Source organism: Rhododendron vialii, chromosome 8a, assembly GCF_030253575.1.
Source record: "Rhododendron vialii isolate Sample 1 chromosome 8a, ASM3025357v1".
Taxonomy (NCBI): domain Eukaryota; kingdom Viridiplantae; phylum Streptophyta; class Magnoliopsida; order Ericales; family Ericaceae; genus Rhododendron; species Rhododendron vialii.
Window position 1 is genome coordinate 12,740,764 of NC_080564.1, and position 15,109 is coordinate 12,755,872.

Consider the following 15,109-nt stretch of genomic DNA (forward strand, 5'->3'; position numbering starts at 1 on the left):
TATTACACATTTCACATCAACTTTTACCTCCACTTTCCCTATTTACCTTTTATGGAGACATCATCATTACACTTTTATTCACTAACTTTTCAAAATGAAATCTACTTTTATGGGCAAAATGGAAAATGTACCAACTTTTATCCACTAACTTTACAAAATAGACACTTATTAAGGGACAATCCAAAATAAAATACTGAAGAGTACAGAGGGAGTAACACAAATTTCCTCGAAAAGTTTAACATTTCCAGATTTATAATTAAAGTTGGAGATGATTGCTAATAAATCAACAACTAGATGTAGGTTCTGAAAGGAAGAACTATGGTCTATGCATGGGCCGGGACTATAGAGAATCCAAACAATCGAGCTGCTCCAATCAATCAATCAATACCTTATACAAATGTGTTAGTAAAAATCACACATTTTTTTTTTGTTTTCTTTTGGTTCGTTTGCTTTGTCTATCTTATATTTTCCACGATTGCAAATTAATTTAAATTAATTTTATTCACACTTCAAATCTTTATTCATAGTAATTTGTCTTTCCGCTCAGGAAACGGAAACAATGCTATGCTAGTAAAACATACGGAGGAGAAATTATTCAAGGGTTAATTTTAAAAATAGTCCGTCTAATTTGCACGCAATCTCAATTTCATCCCTATAGTATTAATTTTGTTATTTTTAACTCTATAGTTTATATTTTATCTCAATTTGGTCCCTCTCACTGATGTTGTTATTAAAACGAACGGAACTCGTGGGCAAAATTGAGACAAAATACAAACAAGATGGATTATTTCAGAAAAAAATTATTTCTTATTTTGTAAAGATAAACTCACAATCTAAAATCTTTCTTTGATTGAATAATCAAAATATATTGAGGAAATTAAAAAAATTATTTTCAAATATATTACAAATAATATTATGAAATTCAAAAATCATCCCTTAGTTAAATATTTTTGTATCATTTTTTTTCAATGGATTTATCTTGATTTTTACAACCCCATTATAGATGTGTGTTTTTTACGCGATTAAGAAAAAAAGTTGTTATGAAACACTTTGTTAATCTTTATACAAAATATTTTTCTTTCTTTCTAATAGCAAAAATAAAGAAAAAGTTTTTTTTGGTGAATATATAAAAAGTTGTGATGAGACATTTTGCTAATCTTGTTATGAATCATTTTTATTTTTTCTAATCACATAAAAAAGAACATAATGGGATTGTAAAAATCAAGATAAATCCATTGAAAGAAAAAACTCAATGCAAAATTATTTAACTAAGGAATGCTTTTCAAATTTCATAATATTATCTATATTATAGTCTAAAATAATTTTTAATTTCCCCAATATATTTTGATTGAATCAATCAAAGAAAAATAATTAAAGTGAGAAAGATATTAGGTATGAGTTTGTCTTTGCAAAATCAAAAATAAAATGTAAAATTTTTAAAATAGTCCCTCTAATTTGTATTTTGTCTCAATGTGGTCCCTCTCACTGATGGCGTTATTAGAACTAACGGAACTCGGGGACAAAATTGACTAATTTTTAAACTTTCCCTATAAAGAGATAGACTCGAACGACATCCGTTATGTCAATGACAACAAAGGGATATTAAATGAATGAAATTGGGATGAGAGGGACCAAATTAAGACAAAATATAAATTATAGGGTTAAAAATAACAGAATGAATACTAGAGAAACGAAATTGAGATTGCACGCAAATTAGAGGGACTATTTCTAAAATTAACCCATTATTCAATGAATACGGGGCAAGGTTGAGCACAAATCCATACCACACATTGGTCGCAGGTACGGAGTCCACTCCTTAATGTGTAGATGGCACACTAATACGTACAGTGTAGATTCGTGCCCAACCTTCCCCAAGGGAAATTGAAAATCTTCTCACATAGTAAAAAGATGGTTGGAACTTGGAGTTGGAAGGAAGAACAAATATGGGTTTGGTTTTTTTTTTTTCATTCGTTAATCCTAATCTACTATAGAGTAGGAGATTTGGGGTGGGGAATGGGCGCTTTCGAGAATTGAACATTGCCCGTGTGCATGGGAGTATAAAGAAAGCATCAACTGCACTTCACTCCACTTGCAATATGAGGTTGGGTTTGTTGTAGGAGTAATTAATCAAAAGAGATTAAATTCGTTCTACTGATGGTAGAAAACCTCATTTTTCCACCACTGTCTTTTTCGGTCATACCGTGTGTTTTTTGTTGATCTAAACCATTCATCTTATTGACCTCACATAATAGAGTATCTATGCAAAAAATAAACTTGATCGGACATCGATAGAAGTATCAAAAATTGAATTTTGCTTTGTAAAATGGACAGTTTATCTTTATTATTATTGACAGAAATCAGATCGTACATTTTATAAATCAAAATTTAAATTTTGACATATGTATCGACTTTCGATGAAGCTAATTTTTTGCGTGGCAATACTATACCATGGGTCTTATAATATAAACGATTCAGATTACAATAACAGACGCTCAATAGGGCCAATAATAGATGGTGATGAAAAAATAAGGTTTTACACCGGCGATGGATAGAATTTATTCTATTAATCAAAGTTATCCAACCGTTGGTTGGTGACTCATCCTCATCTATCCATCACTTTCTCATTTACCGGTGTGATGAGTCATCCCTAACCACTCACAGCTTGACATCTAGAACCGTCTTCCACCTACGCGTCAACCCTTCTTTGAAAGAGCAAACCCTCCCTCAGACAACTCCCCACCATTCCAGCCGTACTACAACCACCGAGGACTCTCTCTCCTCCCTGGCTCTCTGTCAACTAACTAACGGCCGTTTGCTGATACAGAGTGAGAGTGCTGTTGTCTTGTTCTGTTTCTGTTGGTCTTGGATCTAGCACCAGGAGAGGGTCTAAACCTACGTTTGTCCGTCCGACTTGGACTTCCACTCTCTCTCTCTCTTCATAAACCTCACGAAACCAGGTCAGTTTCTCTCTCCTCTTTACGTCTACAAATACACATCATACACGTCTATATACGTACGTGTAATAGTACCCCCTTTTTTGGGGTGATGCCTTCGGTTTCAAATTTCAATTGTGGTGTTTTATGATTTTGCACGTACGGTATGTTGAAGACGCGATTATTAGGAATTTATTACACCGTAAGCTTAACCTGGAAAAGGACTCCAAATTCGCATAAGGGCTTGTGGATAAGAGCTTGAAATCTCCTCAACTTAGTTGGAGTTAGCAATTGTTGGATAAGTTTATGTAGACCTATTAAGACTAGACTAATGATCTCAAGCAGGAGAGTATTAGAAAATCGGTTTGGAAAAGTCGATTAAAGCAACATCAACACAACGATATGCACAACATGATGTTTTGTCGTTTTATTGGTTGTTGGAATGTAGTATCTCATTAAATAGCCAATAAAATAGTAGCACGCGAGTATTTTGTGCACATTGTTGTGCAAGATGAAGTGTTTGTAGCAAACCTCAATGTGCTTTGAACCGTGATTTTTTGTATTTTTGGCTGAGTAAAATTTTTGTCGGGTGGGTTCTTGAGTTTTTTTCTGGTTGGTCCAGGTGGAAATACTTTCACCTTTATGAGCAGAGATTAGTGCCATGTATTTGTTTGGTCGAAACCATTTGTAATTGAAGAATGTTAAGCAACTTACTCCATCAAGTTAGTCAAGTATGGGAACCTTAGTGGTACATATGATCATTCCTTGTACAAGGACTTGGGCCTGGGGCTGGTCAACAAACCATGTTACTCGTACCTTGTGTTCGGCTCGTTGGAAGCTTGTCCCCGATTGGTGTTTTAGTTAATAAACCAAACTTGAACATGTTTTTAAAAAATTTATAAGCTTTGAAACCAAGATTGAACAATCTACAACCGAGCTCGATACTCTTATGATGTTTAGAAAGATCAAGCTACTAAAGCTCGACTTGTGATTGGCGTGTCGTGATTACATTTGTTTGGATCGTTTAGCAGTGCTAGTTGTGGCCCAAGTTTTCCCAAGTTTTGCGTATGTAGGAACCTACTCAATGGTGGTTAACCACACCTACCCAGCTCCAACCCGGACTCAACCGGGCTGGCATGTACAAATTCATGGAGAAATATCTTTTTAAGTTTTCAAACAGAAGAGATGCTTCAATACCGTTCACTAGTGTCTCTTCTGGGGCACCTTTTCGCCGTGGATGAACGGGCTCCTACAGTTTGGACTAGTTCACCTCTTTCATATTGGTGTCGAGTTTTTACATAACTGTCCGTATGTTTTCTGGAGTCTCAGACTATTTTTTAAAGCGTGATAAATACAATTTGGTCCGAAAGTCACACAGATTTGTATGTTGCTTCCGCGGGTGTAAATAATTTATGTCTCGGGAGGTAGACCTCCGCTGAAATCACTTACAAATCTATTGTAAGTGAATCATGTCATAAGAACATAGTTGATACGTAAGAAGCATGGATATAGATACGGATACAGATATACATACGGGACACGGACACGGACATGACATGGACACATGATTTTCCAAACACTAGGACTAAAACACATTGGGGATACGTTCAATACATTAATAATTATTTGTATAATGTGTGTTATCTACATTTAGAATTTGTATATTTAGAATTTGTATAGCATATGAAGATATTATCTTTTTCCAAATTAAAGATAAAAAAAAATCCGATGAAAAAAATGAGAATAGCAGATTGTGTCCAGTATGTGTCTGGTACGTGTAGGAGAGTGTCCAACTCATAGAAAATAATTATATCACATATTCTCACGTGCATGTATGTGCTCCTTTGGTTGATAGGCTAGCCTTTGTCTTCCGTTTCATCTTTCCACAACCTAGGAAGTATACAATTTCCGTTTTTGTTTCTTTACTGCAGTCTTCTGTTACAGTTCTGTTTTCGATTTCTGCTCTTGTTTTCAGATTCTGGTTTTACCTGCTCATATGGTGTACATCACGGGGGTGATTTATAGGTTTACAAAAAATATTTAGTGTTTCCAACATATTTGATCCTTTAGGCTAAAGACATACTAGGAATTCTCCGAACATAATCAGTCCTTGGAAGCAAGTTCTCTCCAACGCATACTGTTCATGGAGTCCAAGAATTTCGTAGAGAAGTTAGCGAATCCAATGTAACACAGTTTTTAATAAAAGTTCTTGTAGGGTATCCAAAATGGTGTCAGGGGATCAATTATCTGGCGTAATTGTTTCGTATTTGCTTTTTCATTTCTTGGGAAGGAGATATTATGTAGGTGTGTTTCTAAAAGTGTCCATTAAATTTCTCTGTACGTACGTTCTTTATAACGTGTGTTTTTACACAAGGTACAAAACTGATTATGCATAAAATGGGTGTACTAAGACTAGCGGCTGACCCTGTAATTTGACATAGCGGGGGCACCAATTTTTTTTGTAACCGTAATATATGAGTTACAGTTAAGCACATTTACTCCAAAATAATTTTAGCATTCACGATAAATTAACAATTTTAAAGTATATAGGTATTTTAATAATTAGCTACTTGGGCAAACTTGCGCACGTTGACTATATTCATTATCACATGTTCATCATCTATTTTTCTATTACTAACTCTACTATTACAGTTTTGGGGACAAAAAGTATACAAATGCAATGTGGGTGTAGACTCGAACCCACGAATAGTATAAAAATCAAGGTACACACTACTATTTTCTACTGCCTTTTGGGGAAAAAAAAAAACACATTTTCTACTCTGCCTTTTGGGAAAAAGGCAGATTTTTCTATTGCCTTTTGGAATAAATAAAAAAAAAAAAAACATTTTTTACTCTGCCTTTTAGGAAAAAGGCAAAAAGAACCTGCAGGAGAGCATGGGCAGAGTCTCGAACCTGCACCTCTTGTTAAGAAAGAGAGCACTTTACCACTACACTAACAAATTATTATTTTTTTTTAAAGGGCGTGGGGGCATGTGACCCCACGCGCCCTATGGTGCGTCCGCCCCTGACTAAGACATTCAGATGCATTTACAAGCTCCTGTATGCATAGCTTAATGATGTGCACCTTGAACTTGGGGGACTTGTTGGAAATTCTACATGATGAATCAAACATCATAAGCCGGCCATCCCCTCCATTGTTGTTTACAATATTGGAAATTTGCCATGTTTTCCTAGATTTTCTAACCACTTGTTAGATTTCTTGGAGGGTTCCAACCTAAAACCAATCGACAATAGTTGGAGTAACCTCTAGAATATATTAACCAAGCTTGGGTGGCTTAAATGAGCGATGTGGGACAAGTCTAACACTCACCCTCACATGCAGCCCGGATGCACGTGGAGGTATGAATTGATGAGATGAGGCGATTGACCCGGGCGACGGAGACTTGACCACACTAGGTGAGGCCACCCAAGACCTAGCTCTAATATCATGTTAGATTTCTTGAAGGGTTCCAACCTAAAACCAATTGGCGATAGGTGGAGTAACCTCTAGAATATATTAACCAAGCTTGGGTGGCTTAAATGAGCGATGTGGGACAAGTCTAACACCACAAGACAAAAAAAGCAGAGTGGCTTACTATAAGAATTGTGCTTTGGAGTTTGGACCCATTGCCTTCATGTCTAATCGGAAGTAAATCTAGGAACAAATATTATCTGCATAGGATTTCCTTTGAAGAAACTCCCTCTAAATGGACTGTTAACTTTAAGAAGAGCATCATGAAAGATTGTCAATCAATCTACCAAGAGCCAGTAATTTACGAGCTTGTATCTAATTATCCAGCCTGAATTTGAAAGGTGTTACTAATTTCTTCATGTCAATAATTTGGACACTTCTACTCAAGGCATATATGTCTTGAAGTTTTCGTGTTGCAACCTGGTAGACTCATGTAAAAGTAAGCAAAGGTAATAGCTAGAGGCTCATTACAGTTAGTATGTTTTTTGTCAATTGCTTTCTAGATGTAATTGAGACATTATTGAATAACTTTGCACATATGGGTGGAATTCCAACTGATTAAATTGCCAGTCAAGGTGTGCCCAAGCTATTGCAAATATTAACGTTTTACATTATTAAATGAGAATGAGCATGGTGGTATTACTAAATGTTCTAAGGAGTACTATGATCAAGTCATACTGATAGGTGTTGGAAAACAAGAGAGTTTAAGAGAAAATGATGGATTACCAAATATTCACTAGAACAAAAACGAAGTAGTTCTGGAGTTTGTGAAGGTGTCCCAAAATACAACTAGTATGAACTTAATCTTATACCGTGCTGTATTATTGCTAACAGAACAACTTATAGTTAAAGGGAGTTTGAAATTCTGGTGTGTTGTGTGGTTAGATTTGATACTCAGGACCTCCATCATGTTTGAATATGTGTTTCAGGATAGACGACGTAGTTAGTCAAAGGGAATTGTTGTACAGATTGAAATGGGGGCTGAGGAAGGGAGCACGCCGGCTAAGCCTTCCAAGCCGAATTTGTCAGCTCAGGTTCTCTCTCTCTCTCTCTCTCTCTCTCTCTCTCTCTCTCTCTCTCTCTCTCTCTCTCTCTCAGGCATTAACCTGTTGCTTTGTTACAGGAAACTGCCACAACGCCTTCATATCCGGGTTGGTCAAATCCTATGCAGGTTTTATTATGAAAGATCTTGTGTTTAATGTTTTGCTAAATTTGTTGAGTTTAATGTTCCTTGAAAGATTTCACTAACTGCTTACGGCTTACCGTATAGGCATATTATGGTGCTGGTGCTCCTCCATTCTATGCCGCTACTGCGGCTTCCCCCAGTCCCCATCCTTATATGTGGGGAAGCCAGGTAATTAATTACCTCTGCATGATTTTCTTCCTCGGCTAAGTATCATATAAATTGCAATTGTGTTGTTTAATAGTCTTCATCTTTCATCACTCATTGGTTTTGCTGTTGGTTTTCAGCACCCGTTTATACCGCCTTATGGGACCCCAGTTCCCTACCCACCTCTATATGCCCCAGGGGGAGTTTATGCTAGTCCTAATATGGGCATGGTAATCTTTATTTTCTTCTGCAAGATTAAAGAATTTTCTTGGATTCATATTGGAGTAAAGAGTACATGTCCTTGTATACATTTCATAAGGAAGTAAATTTGTTTTAGAATTTCAGTTGGAGGTTGAGTACGATAATCTTTATAGCGTTTAGAAGACCTTCAAAATGGAAACTTGATTTTACCTTTTCTAGGTTCCAAACATGGGACAGACTAATGTGGCTTTGGAAGGAAACGTTCTTAACGGGAAGGATCCTGGTACCACTAAAAAGTCCAAGGGAACTTCAAGAAACACTGGCTTGATCGGCGGCAAGGGTGGTGAGAATGGAAAGGAAGCTTCGGGTTCGGGATATGATGGTGCCACACAAAGGTGTACTACTGAAATTTTAATCTTAGAAGTTTGTTTCTAACTTGCCTAATCTTCATTCATTTCTAGCAAAGGTGTCTTACAGAAAGTTTAATGTCTGTTTTCTTTCTAACTTTGACTAGTGAGTATTGTCAATTCATTTTTAGTCATCAGTTACTCATCAGGATTTGCTCATAATTATTTTACGGTTTGATATGTGATTGCTTAATTGTGATAATCAGTGCTGAAAGTGGAAGTGAAGGGTCATCAGATGCAAGTGATGAGAATAACAGCCAAGTATGTGTTTTATTCATGGACATGAGTTTTTTTGTTATTGCACGACTAAGACACACAGAATCCCCTGTAACTCTTCTGAATGATCTAGCTTTGGTGTTTTCTTGCAAGAGCTTGCAACTAATGTCTTTAAAAACCTGACCCAGCCAAAAAGTATGCCAACGTTATTTTCTCCTTTCTTCTTTTTTAAAAGAAATTGAGTTTTGTTTTGTAGGAGTATGCTGGAATTGCAAGTAAGAAAGGAAGCTTTGACCAGATGCTTGAAGATGGTAGTTTTGTCATCTTCACCTGATTAATTAATCTTTGTGTAATTTAGAAGTGATTTTGCACTGGTGTAAACTTTCAGGAGCCAATGCACAGAATAAAGCCGCAGGGCCAAATCTTCAAGCATCAGTGCCTGGGAATTCAGTTGTCTCTTCTGTGCCTGTAGCGAATGTTAACATGGGGATGGACTTATGGAGTGCATCCCCTGCTGGTGCTGAAGCAGTGAAAATGAGACCTGGTCCTCCTGGTGTCGGAACAACTGTTGCTCCGGCAACATTGGCTGGACATGAAGGCATTAGGACTAATCAATGGACTCAAGTATGAAGTTTATTTGAAAGATTTGCATTATAATTGATTGTTTATAACCTTTTGTCATGGGTACACTACTTTTGCAAGAACATGAAAATTGACAAGGGGTCATGTGCACCACTAATCCACCAGCTTAGGTGATCCCTTTTGATGATCTTCCTGATAGGGTTGCAAACAAAAGAGTTGTTTGCGAAGAAGCTTGAGCCTCCGGCTCGCCTCATTTAAAAGCTGGTTTGAGCTTGGCTTGTTTGCTTAGCGAACAAGCTCAGGCGAGACTTTGAGGACTATAATTGAACCGCACCTGTGTACACCTTGGCTCAGCTCAAGTAGGCTTGTGAACATAAAAATACATTTAAAAAAAAAAAAAACTAATTCTTGTAATGTGGATTAATTTATATTTTTTATGTATTATTGTTGTTTTGGGCTTGGTTTTTCTTCTTGAGTTCAAATTCGAGCTCGAGCTCGGCTAGTTAGAGTGCGACTTGAGCTCGAGTAATTTGTACAAGCCGAGCTTGAATACTTCAAAGCTCGGTTTATTTGTAGCCCCGTGATAAATGTCATCTAATAGCCTTAGTCAGACATGGTCGACAAATATGTTATTGATTACAGAAGACCGTATGGTATTTGGCTTGCATGCTAAGCTAACGTACAGGATATCTGTGCCGCGTCGACTGACTTGTCGTTAAGCCAGTTACAGTAACTTTACAATTTGCTGGGGCTAGTGGCTGAAGAAATGTGGCGAGTGGACATACATCTGTCTTCCCACAAAAATCACTTCGAGATTAGTTGCCTTAGTTCCAATAGGTTTTTATCCTTCTATCAACCGACTATTTCCTTTCAAGGTTGTTACAGGAGCTAAACATTTTTCAAAACTTGCGGAGTTTCATTGAGGGTGTCTTCTAGTAAGCTGTGATTATCGTTTGCCATTGTTTATTCCAGGGTGAAAATTTTGAAATTTTAGGGGAATAGTGGGGTATGTAACTATCCGAAAAAGAATTAAAGGAAATTCTTATGAATTGACACACATGAGGCTGGATGTCTATGAAATGTGGCATCCTAATTTCTTGTTTTTGCATTGATTTGTTTCTTCTTTTTTTTTTGGTTCTGGATATTCATTTTTATGATTTTCATTAGTTGCCCAAGGAGTTGATACAAAAATGTGCATACTCTTGATCTGAGAAACCTAGTATATTGCTCTATGGCATAGTTTCAGAAAGGATTATTCTAACCTCCGCCCAAACGGTGTAGGATAATAGGTAAAATATGCATTGATATCGGAGAAAGGTGCATTGATATTTGTGAAAGTGTTGATATCCGTGAGATATGTATTGATATCCAAACTTGTTTGGATTTATTAATGCTCCCAGCCCCAAATATATATTTAGATGGAGTAACAATTAAAGAATGGTACCCCATGAATTAATGTTAGGATGATCGTGAATTAAAGAGACAAAAGAGGAAGCAATCGAACAGGGAATCAGCCAGGAGGTCAAGATTACGCAAGCAGGTATATTGGAAGTTTATGTGCTTGTTGGCTCTTAGGTTTCTTCACCACAGTTATATTTGATATGCATTCCTTGATTTTACTTGATCATTTTCTTTCGAAGTAGTTAAGGTGGTTTATAGACACTAATAGTGCATTTGATTTTAGTGACTTCAATTTAGCAAACTATAGTAGCAGAAGAGAATACTTTGAGCTTCGTGACTAAGAAAGAAAGTGCATGTTATGACTTGAATCCAAATGCATAAGATGCAGAAGACATTATTTTGACCTGGAAATTGTTGTTGCTAACTGGATTGGAAGAACTGGTCTTGTTCACGATGTAATACTTCATGTGTCATTAATTACTGTATCTCATCTGGGGACTTGCTGCATCTCTTCTGGGGTCCGGGAATCATAGAAGCTTATAAAGGATCCTAGTTTACTGTAATTTTTTTGGCAAAAATGCATTTTATAAAGAAGAGGGGGAGAAAGATAAACAAAGGCGCTCAAGACCACCACCTAGCTGTTAAGTTACAAATTACCGCTTAAGCTGCTAGGAAATGAGAACAGTTTATATCAAGCTATTCAACATCCTTCTTCCTCACGTGCAACGTGTTTTGCATGTGGAGGTATAACTTTTCATAGACAGAGCGAAACAAAGTACGAATTGGAAACAGATAATAGGAAACTAATACAAACAGTAAGACTTGAACCCAATATCTCTCTCTGAGCTATGATACCAAGCTTAAGCAGTTAGCCATTAGGAAATGAGCTCTCAAGCCATTCAACACTAGCATGGAGAGAAATGACCTCTTAACAGCCAGAGAGTTTGGGCCAATAAAAGACACTAAGCAAGAAAAGAACACCCTCACTGGTGACACTTTAGGAGATCGGAAAAATGACTTGTCCACATGTTCTCATCGCATAGTGAGTTGGTATATGTGCTTCAATAGCATTTGATAATTCAGTAAGAATCTGGTTTTTTTTTTTTGTCGAAGTTATTTTTAGTTTCACAGAACACTTTAAAATAGTTCATTGCTATGAAATTCACTTAAGGGACTGGCATGCACATATTTATCTCACTGTTGGACATCTTCAAGATGATATAATGTGGTGTCCTGAATAACTAGAAACTGCTGTAAGAATGCCTGGCATTAAGTAGGACCTGGTTTAGGTGAATACGTCATGCATTCCTTGACTAGAGAGGTCATTTTTGGAGGAGACAGTATGCGCTTTTCAGAAATGGTTGCTGCATTATACTTGGCGATTCATCTACAAGCTGGAAAAGCACCAAAAAAATTGGAGTGGAACATCGATGATTAGAATCTAGTTTGAGTTACAGAATTAAAGCCAGTTATGACTGCTGGTTGCCTGGCAGTACCAATTCAACCATAGAAGCCACTAAGCAAATTTTCGTAACGATGTGGGATTGGTAATAATAACCAAGTGTAACAGAAAGAGAACGTAGAATGACGGGTTAGGGGACAAACTTCATAATTTACTTTGGTGGTAGGAAATTGCTGTTATTGATTTGGCAAATGACAAGCAGGAAGCTGAAACATCTTTAAAATATTATTTGGTTTCAGCAGAGGAGATTAGGAAACACTGAAACTTCAAAGTTGCTTCTTATTGATTGGTAAATTAGAAAACAGTGGTGTTTAATATAATATTGGGACATACTTGCCGGAGGAATAAAGAGGAGTTCCAAATAATCAAAACTAGTCAGTGCTGCTGTGGAAACAGTTATTTTCAATTCCTTTTAAAGAGGAGAACCTGGCAGCATTTGTTGACTACTCGAAAGAGTTTCCTCTTTTTGTGCCAGTGTTACCTTTACGTTTGACAATGCAGTTGTCAAGGATGGTGTCTATTTCCTTTTCTATTGTCAACAGGCCGAGTGTGAAGAGCTACAAGAAAGGGTAGATAAGCTGAACAATGAAAATTGCTCACTCAGAGATGAATTGCAGAGGCTTTCTGCAGAGTGTGAGAAACTTACATCCGAAAATAATTACATCAAGGTATGATGATTGTATCAACAAACTTCAAAAAGAAAAATCCCTCCATTCTCCCATCATTTGTCACTAGACTCAATACCATAGTATTTTTTATGTGATAATTTCCTATTGGACCTTGCAAAGAGGACAACAACTTCCCTAATTGTCATTCTTAGCTTTGTCAAACTGTTGAAGCAACAACTTATCAATCATCTCGATTCTTATACAATGCTAATGGAGACACACTAAGGCCATAGTAATATTTTCTGTAACCTGAAAAAGGTGAGCTATTAAGTATTGAAATGATTGTTGCGTTGTAACAGGAAGATTTAACTAGGTTATGCGGACCTGATGCAGTTTCTAAACTTGAGAATAACAGATAACATACTTGTTCAACGGATGAAAATACGGTCTGCAGTTGGAGGTTTTCGTCAAGCCAGTGATGAGTTTACAATTGGAGCCTAACAAAGCAATGTCTGTAATTCAGACTTTGCTTCTCCTTTAGAAATATGAAATTTCCTGGACCAAACCAACCACCCATGGAAGACCCTTACTAATCGTATACCTTTTTAACGTATCTCTTTTCACTGCTTCTGAAACTTGTTAGATTCTGCGTGATCCAGAGCTTTGATTATTTCATCCCACCTTTGTAAAATTGATCAACTGAGAAGGGACATATCAAAAGGCCTTGAATATACTGTAATACTTCTTGTGGTTTAATTGTTTTTTATGCAGTCTGTTTTTCTTAGGGGACTTATAGTATCAGCTGCCTATTATAATATCAATGTTCCTCTTGAAGAAGTTGATATATTGGGTATGAAATGGTATACGGGTTCTTTGTTTCTAATGTGCCTGTATTATTATGTATTATTATTACAAGGGTAAGGTGAACGATGAATGTGTATCTTTGATGAACTCTAGTTTTTTTTTGTTTTTATATTTAAAGTGTGGATGCTAGATTGCTAGTTTAAAGGGGAGGAGCCGGAATTTTTAATTTTTCGGTTCCAAAACTAAACCGTAGCAAGAGCTTTATTGTGGGTTAAAATAGCAAATAATGGGTATGAAATATAGCATTCCTTGTTCAGAAATCAAAGGAGATGGGTCTTAGTCACTCTGCCTTTACGGATGTGCCTACTTTTTGTTTTGATCATCAGTATGTGCCTACTCTTTTTTTTCCCCCTCCGGAAACAGAATAGGCAGGCCAATAGGTCTAACATCCTCAAGGGCTAGGTTGGATAGCCATTGGGGACGCCGACACTCCCCCTCCAGCTCTCCTGCGTAATATTAACATGAGAAATAAACAAGATGAAAAGTTCAAAACAATTTCAATACAATCCAGAATAATAGAATCGCAATTGGCATAATCAGTATTTACTTGACCTAAGGATTTGAGTCCGGTAGAGAATGCGTGATGCTTTGACAAGTTTTCTTTCTTTTATTCTCTTTCTACCAGTTAAAAAAATAAAAATATGGTATCTGTGTGCTATTGATTTAGTGGAAACTTAAGTTGAACGTGTAGGTGGAAAAATGAAGCAGAAACTATGGCGTGCTATTGTTTTCGAAGTCATGAGAGAAAATGCTTCCATTAACTATAGTCATTAGAGGTTTTTTCAAAAACGAAAAGATTTGAAAAAATGACAACTATTTTCAAACCAGTAAAAGATAATCTCTCTTAACCCGTGTCATCCAATATTTAATGTAGGGCAATTCGAAACGATCTTATCTCTGAAAAAATTACAAGTTCCATTTTCACAGAGACAACCCATCAACCATAATTACTGGTTGCAATATTAGTTTTTTCACGCCTGATTTTGTTTCAAAGATTTGTTCGAAATTTGTGGCGAAACTGACTCTAAAATGTGTGCGAAAGTCTGTAACGGAAGAGTATTTTACTAACAGCCAATTGATTAATGTCGTCAAAAAGTAGACAAACAAATCAGGACGAAGGGAGTACAACACATATGATCTCGGTTTAGTTTTCTTTCAGTATACCAGATGAGCTTGAGCCAAACTTGAATAGTAGTCCAACAAGCCCAAAGTACAGTAGGGTGAAAACTGGGCCTCTTCTTATGAATAGCTTTATGATTACCAAACTGAAAATAATCGAGAGAAGACAAAACAAACCCAAGTGAAAATTCGAACTTGGACGAGGCTCGGGTTCGAGTCCTTTATAGCTCTTTATTGAACATAATCTTAATGCCCCGCACATAATGAAATTCTAACTTCGGTCCCAACGTAAACGAGACGAGGCCTCCTTCAGATAGTAACATAATGTGACGAGATAATATTCTCTGACGAAACCCCGGAGGTGACCGAGCACCGGCACTCCCATTTTATTAAGGAGAAAAAAGAAAGAAGAAGAAGTTCTCAAAGCTGCATGCAACAATCGAACTGATCTCACCTGCTCACCCTCCACGTGGGAATCCTTTACATGAAAACGTGTCACTTAGAAGCCACGTAC

At 36.8% G+C, this 15,109-nt stretch overlaps 1 protein-coding gene across 4 annotated transcripts; it reads left to right on the plus strand.

Annotated features, from left to right (window-relative positions):
* Positions 1–2,672: 2,672 nt before the first annotated feature.
* On the plus strand, positions 2,673–13,495 carry LOC131336687 (G-box-binding factor 1). 4 transcript variants are annotated; one of them, XR_009202911.1, is made up of 12 exons: positions 2,673–2,957; positions 7,335–7,439; positions 7,529–7,576; positions 7,676–7,759; positions 7,876–7,965; positions 8,156–8,331; positions 8,550–8,604; positions 8,816–8,870; positions 8,948–9,183; positions 10,604–10,681; positions 12,506–12,672; positions 12,972–12,996. XR_009202911.1 is itself a non-coding variant. In XM_058372610.1 (12 exons), exons 2-12 carry the CDS (start codon positions 7,380–7,382, stop codon positions 13,029–13,031), a joined length of 1,068 nt encoding a protein of 355 aa, XP_058228593.1. In that variant the 5' UTR covers positions 2,673–2,957; positions 7,335–7,379; the 3' UTR covers positions 13,032–13,495. The 4 variants fall into 4 exon arrangements, 3 of the variants coding, with proteins under 3 accessions (XP_058228593.1, XP_058228595.1, XP_058228594.1); XM_058372610.1 differs by having other exon boundaries at positions 12,547–12,672; positions 12,972–13,495; XM_058372612.1 differs by having other exon boundaries at positions 2,683–2,957; positions 8,816–8,834; positions 12,547–12,672; positions 12,972–13,495.
* Positions 13,496–15,109: the final 1,614 nt, after the last annotated feature.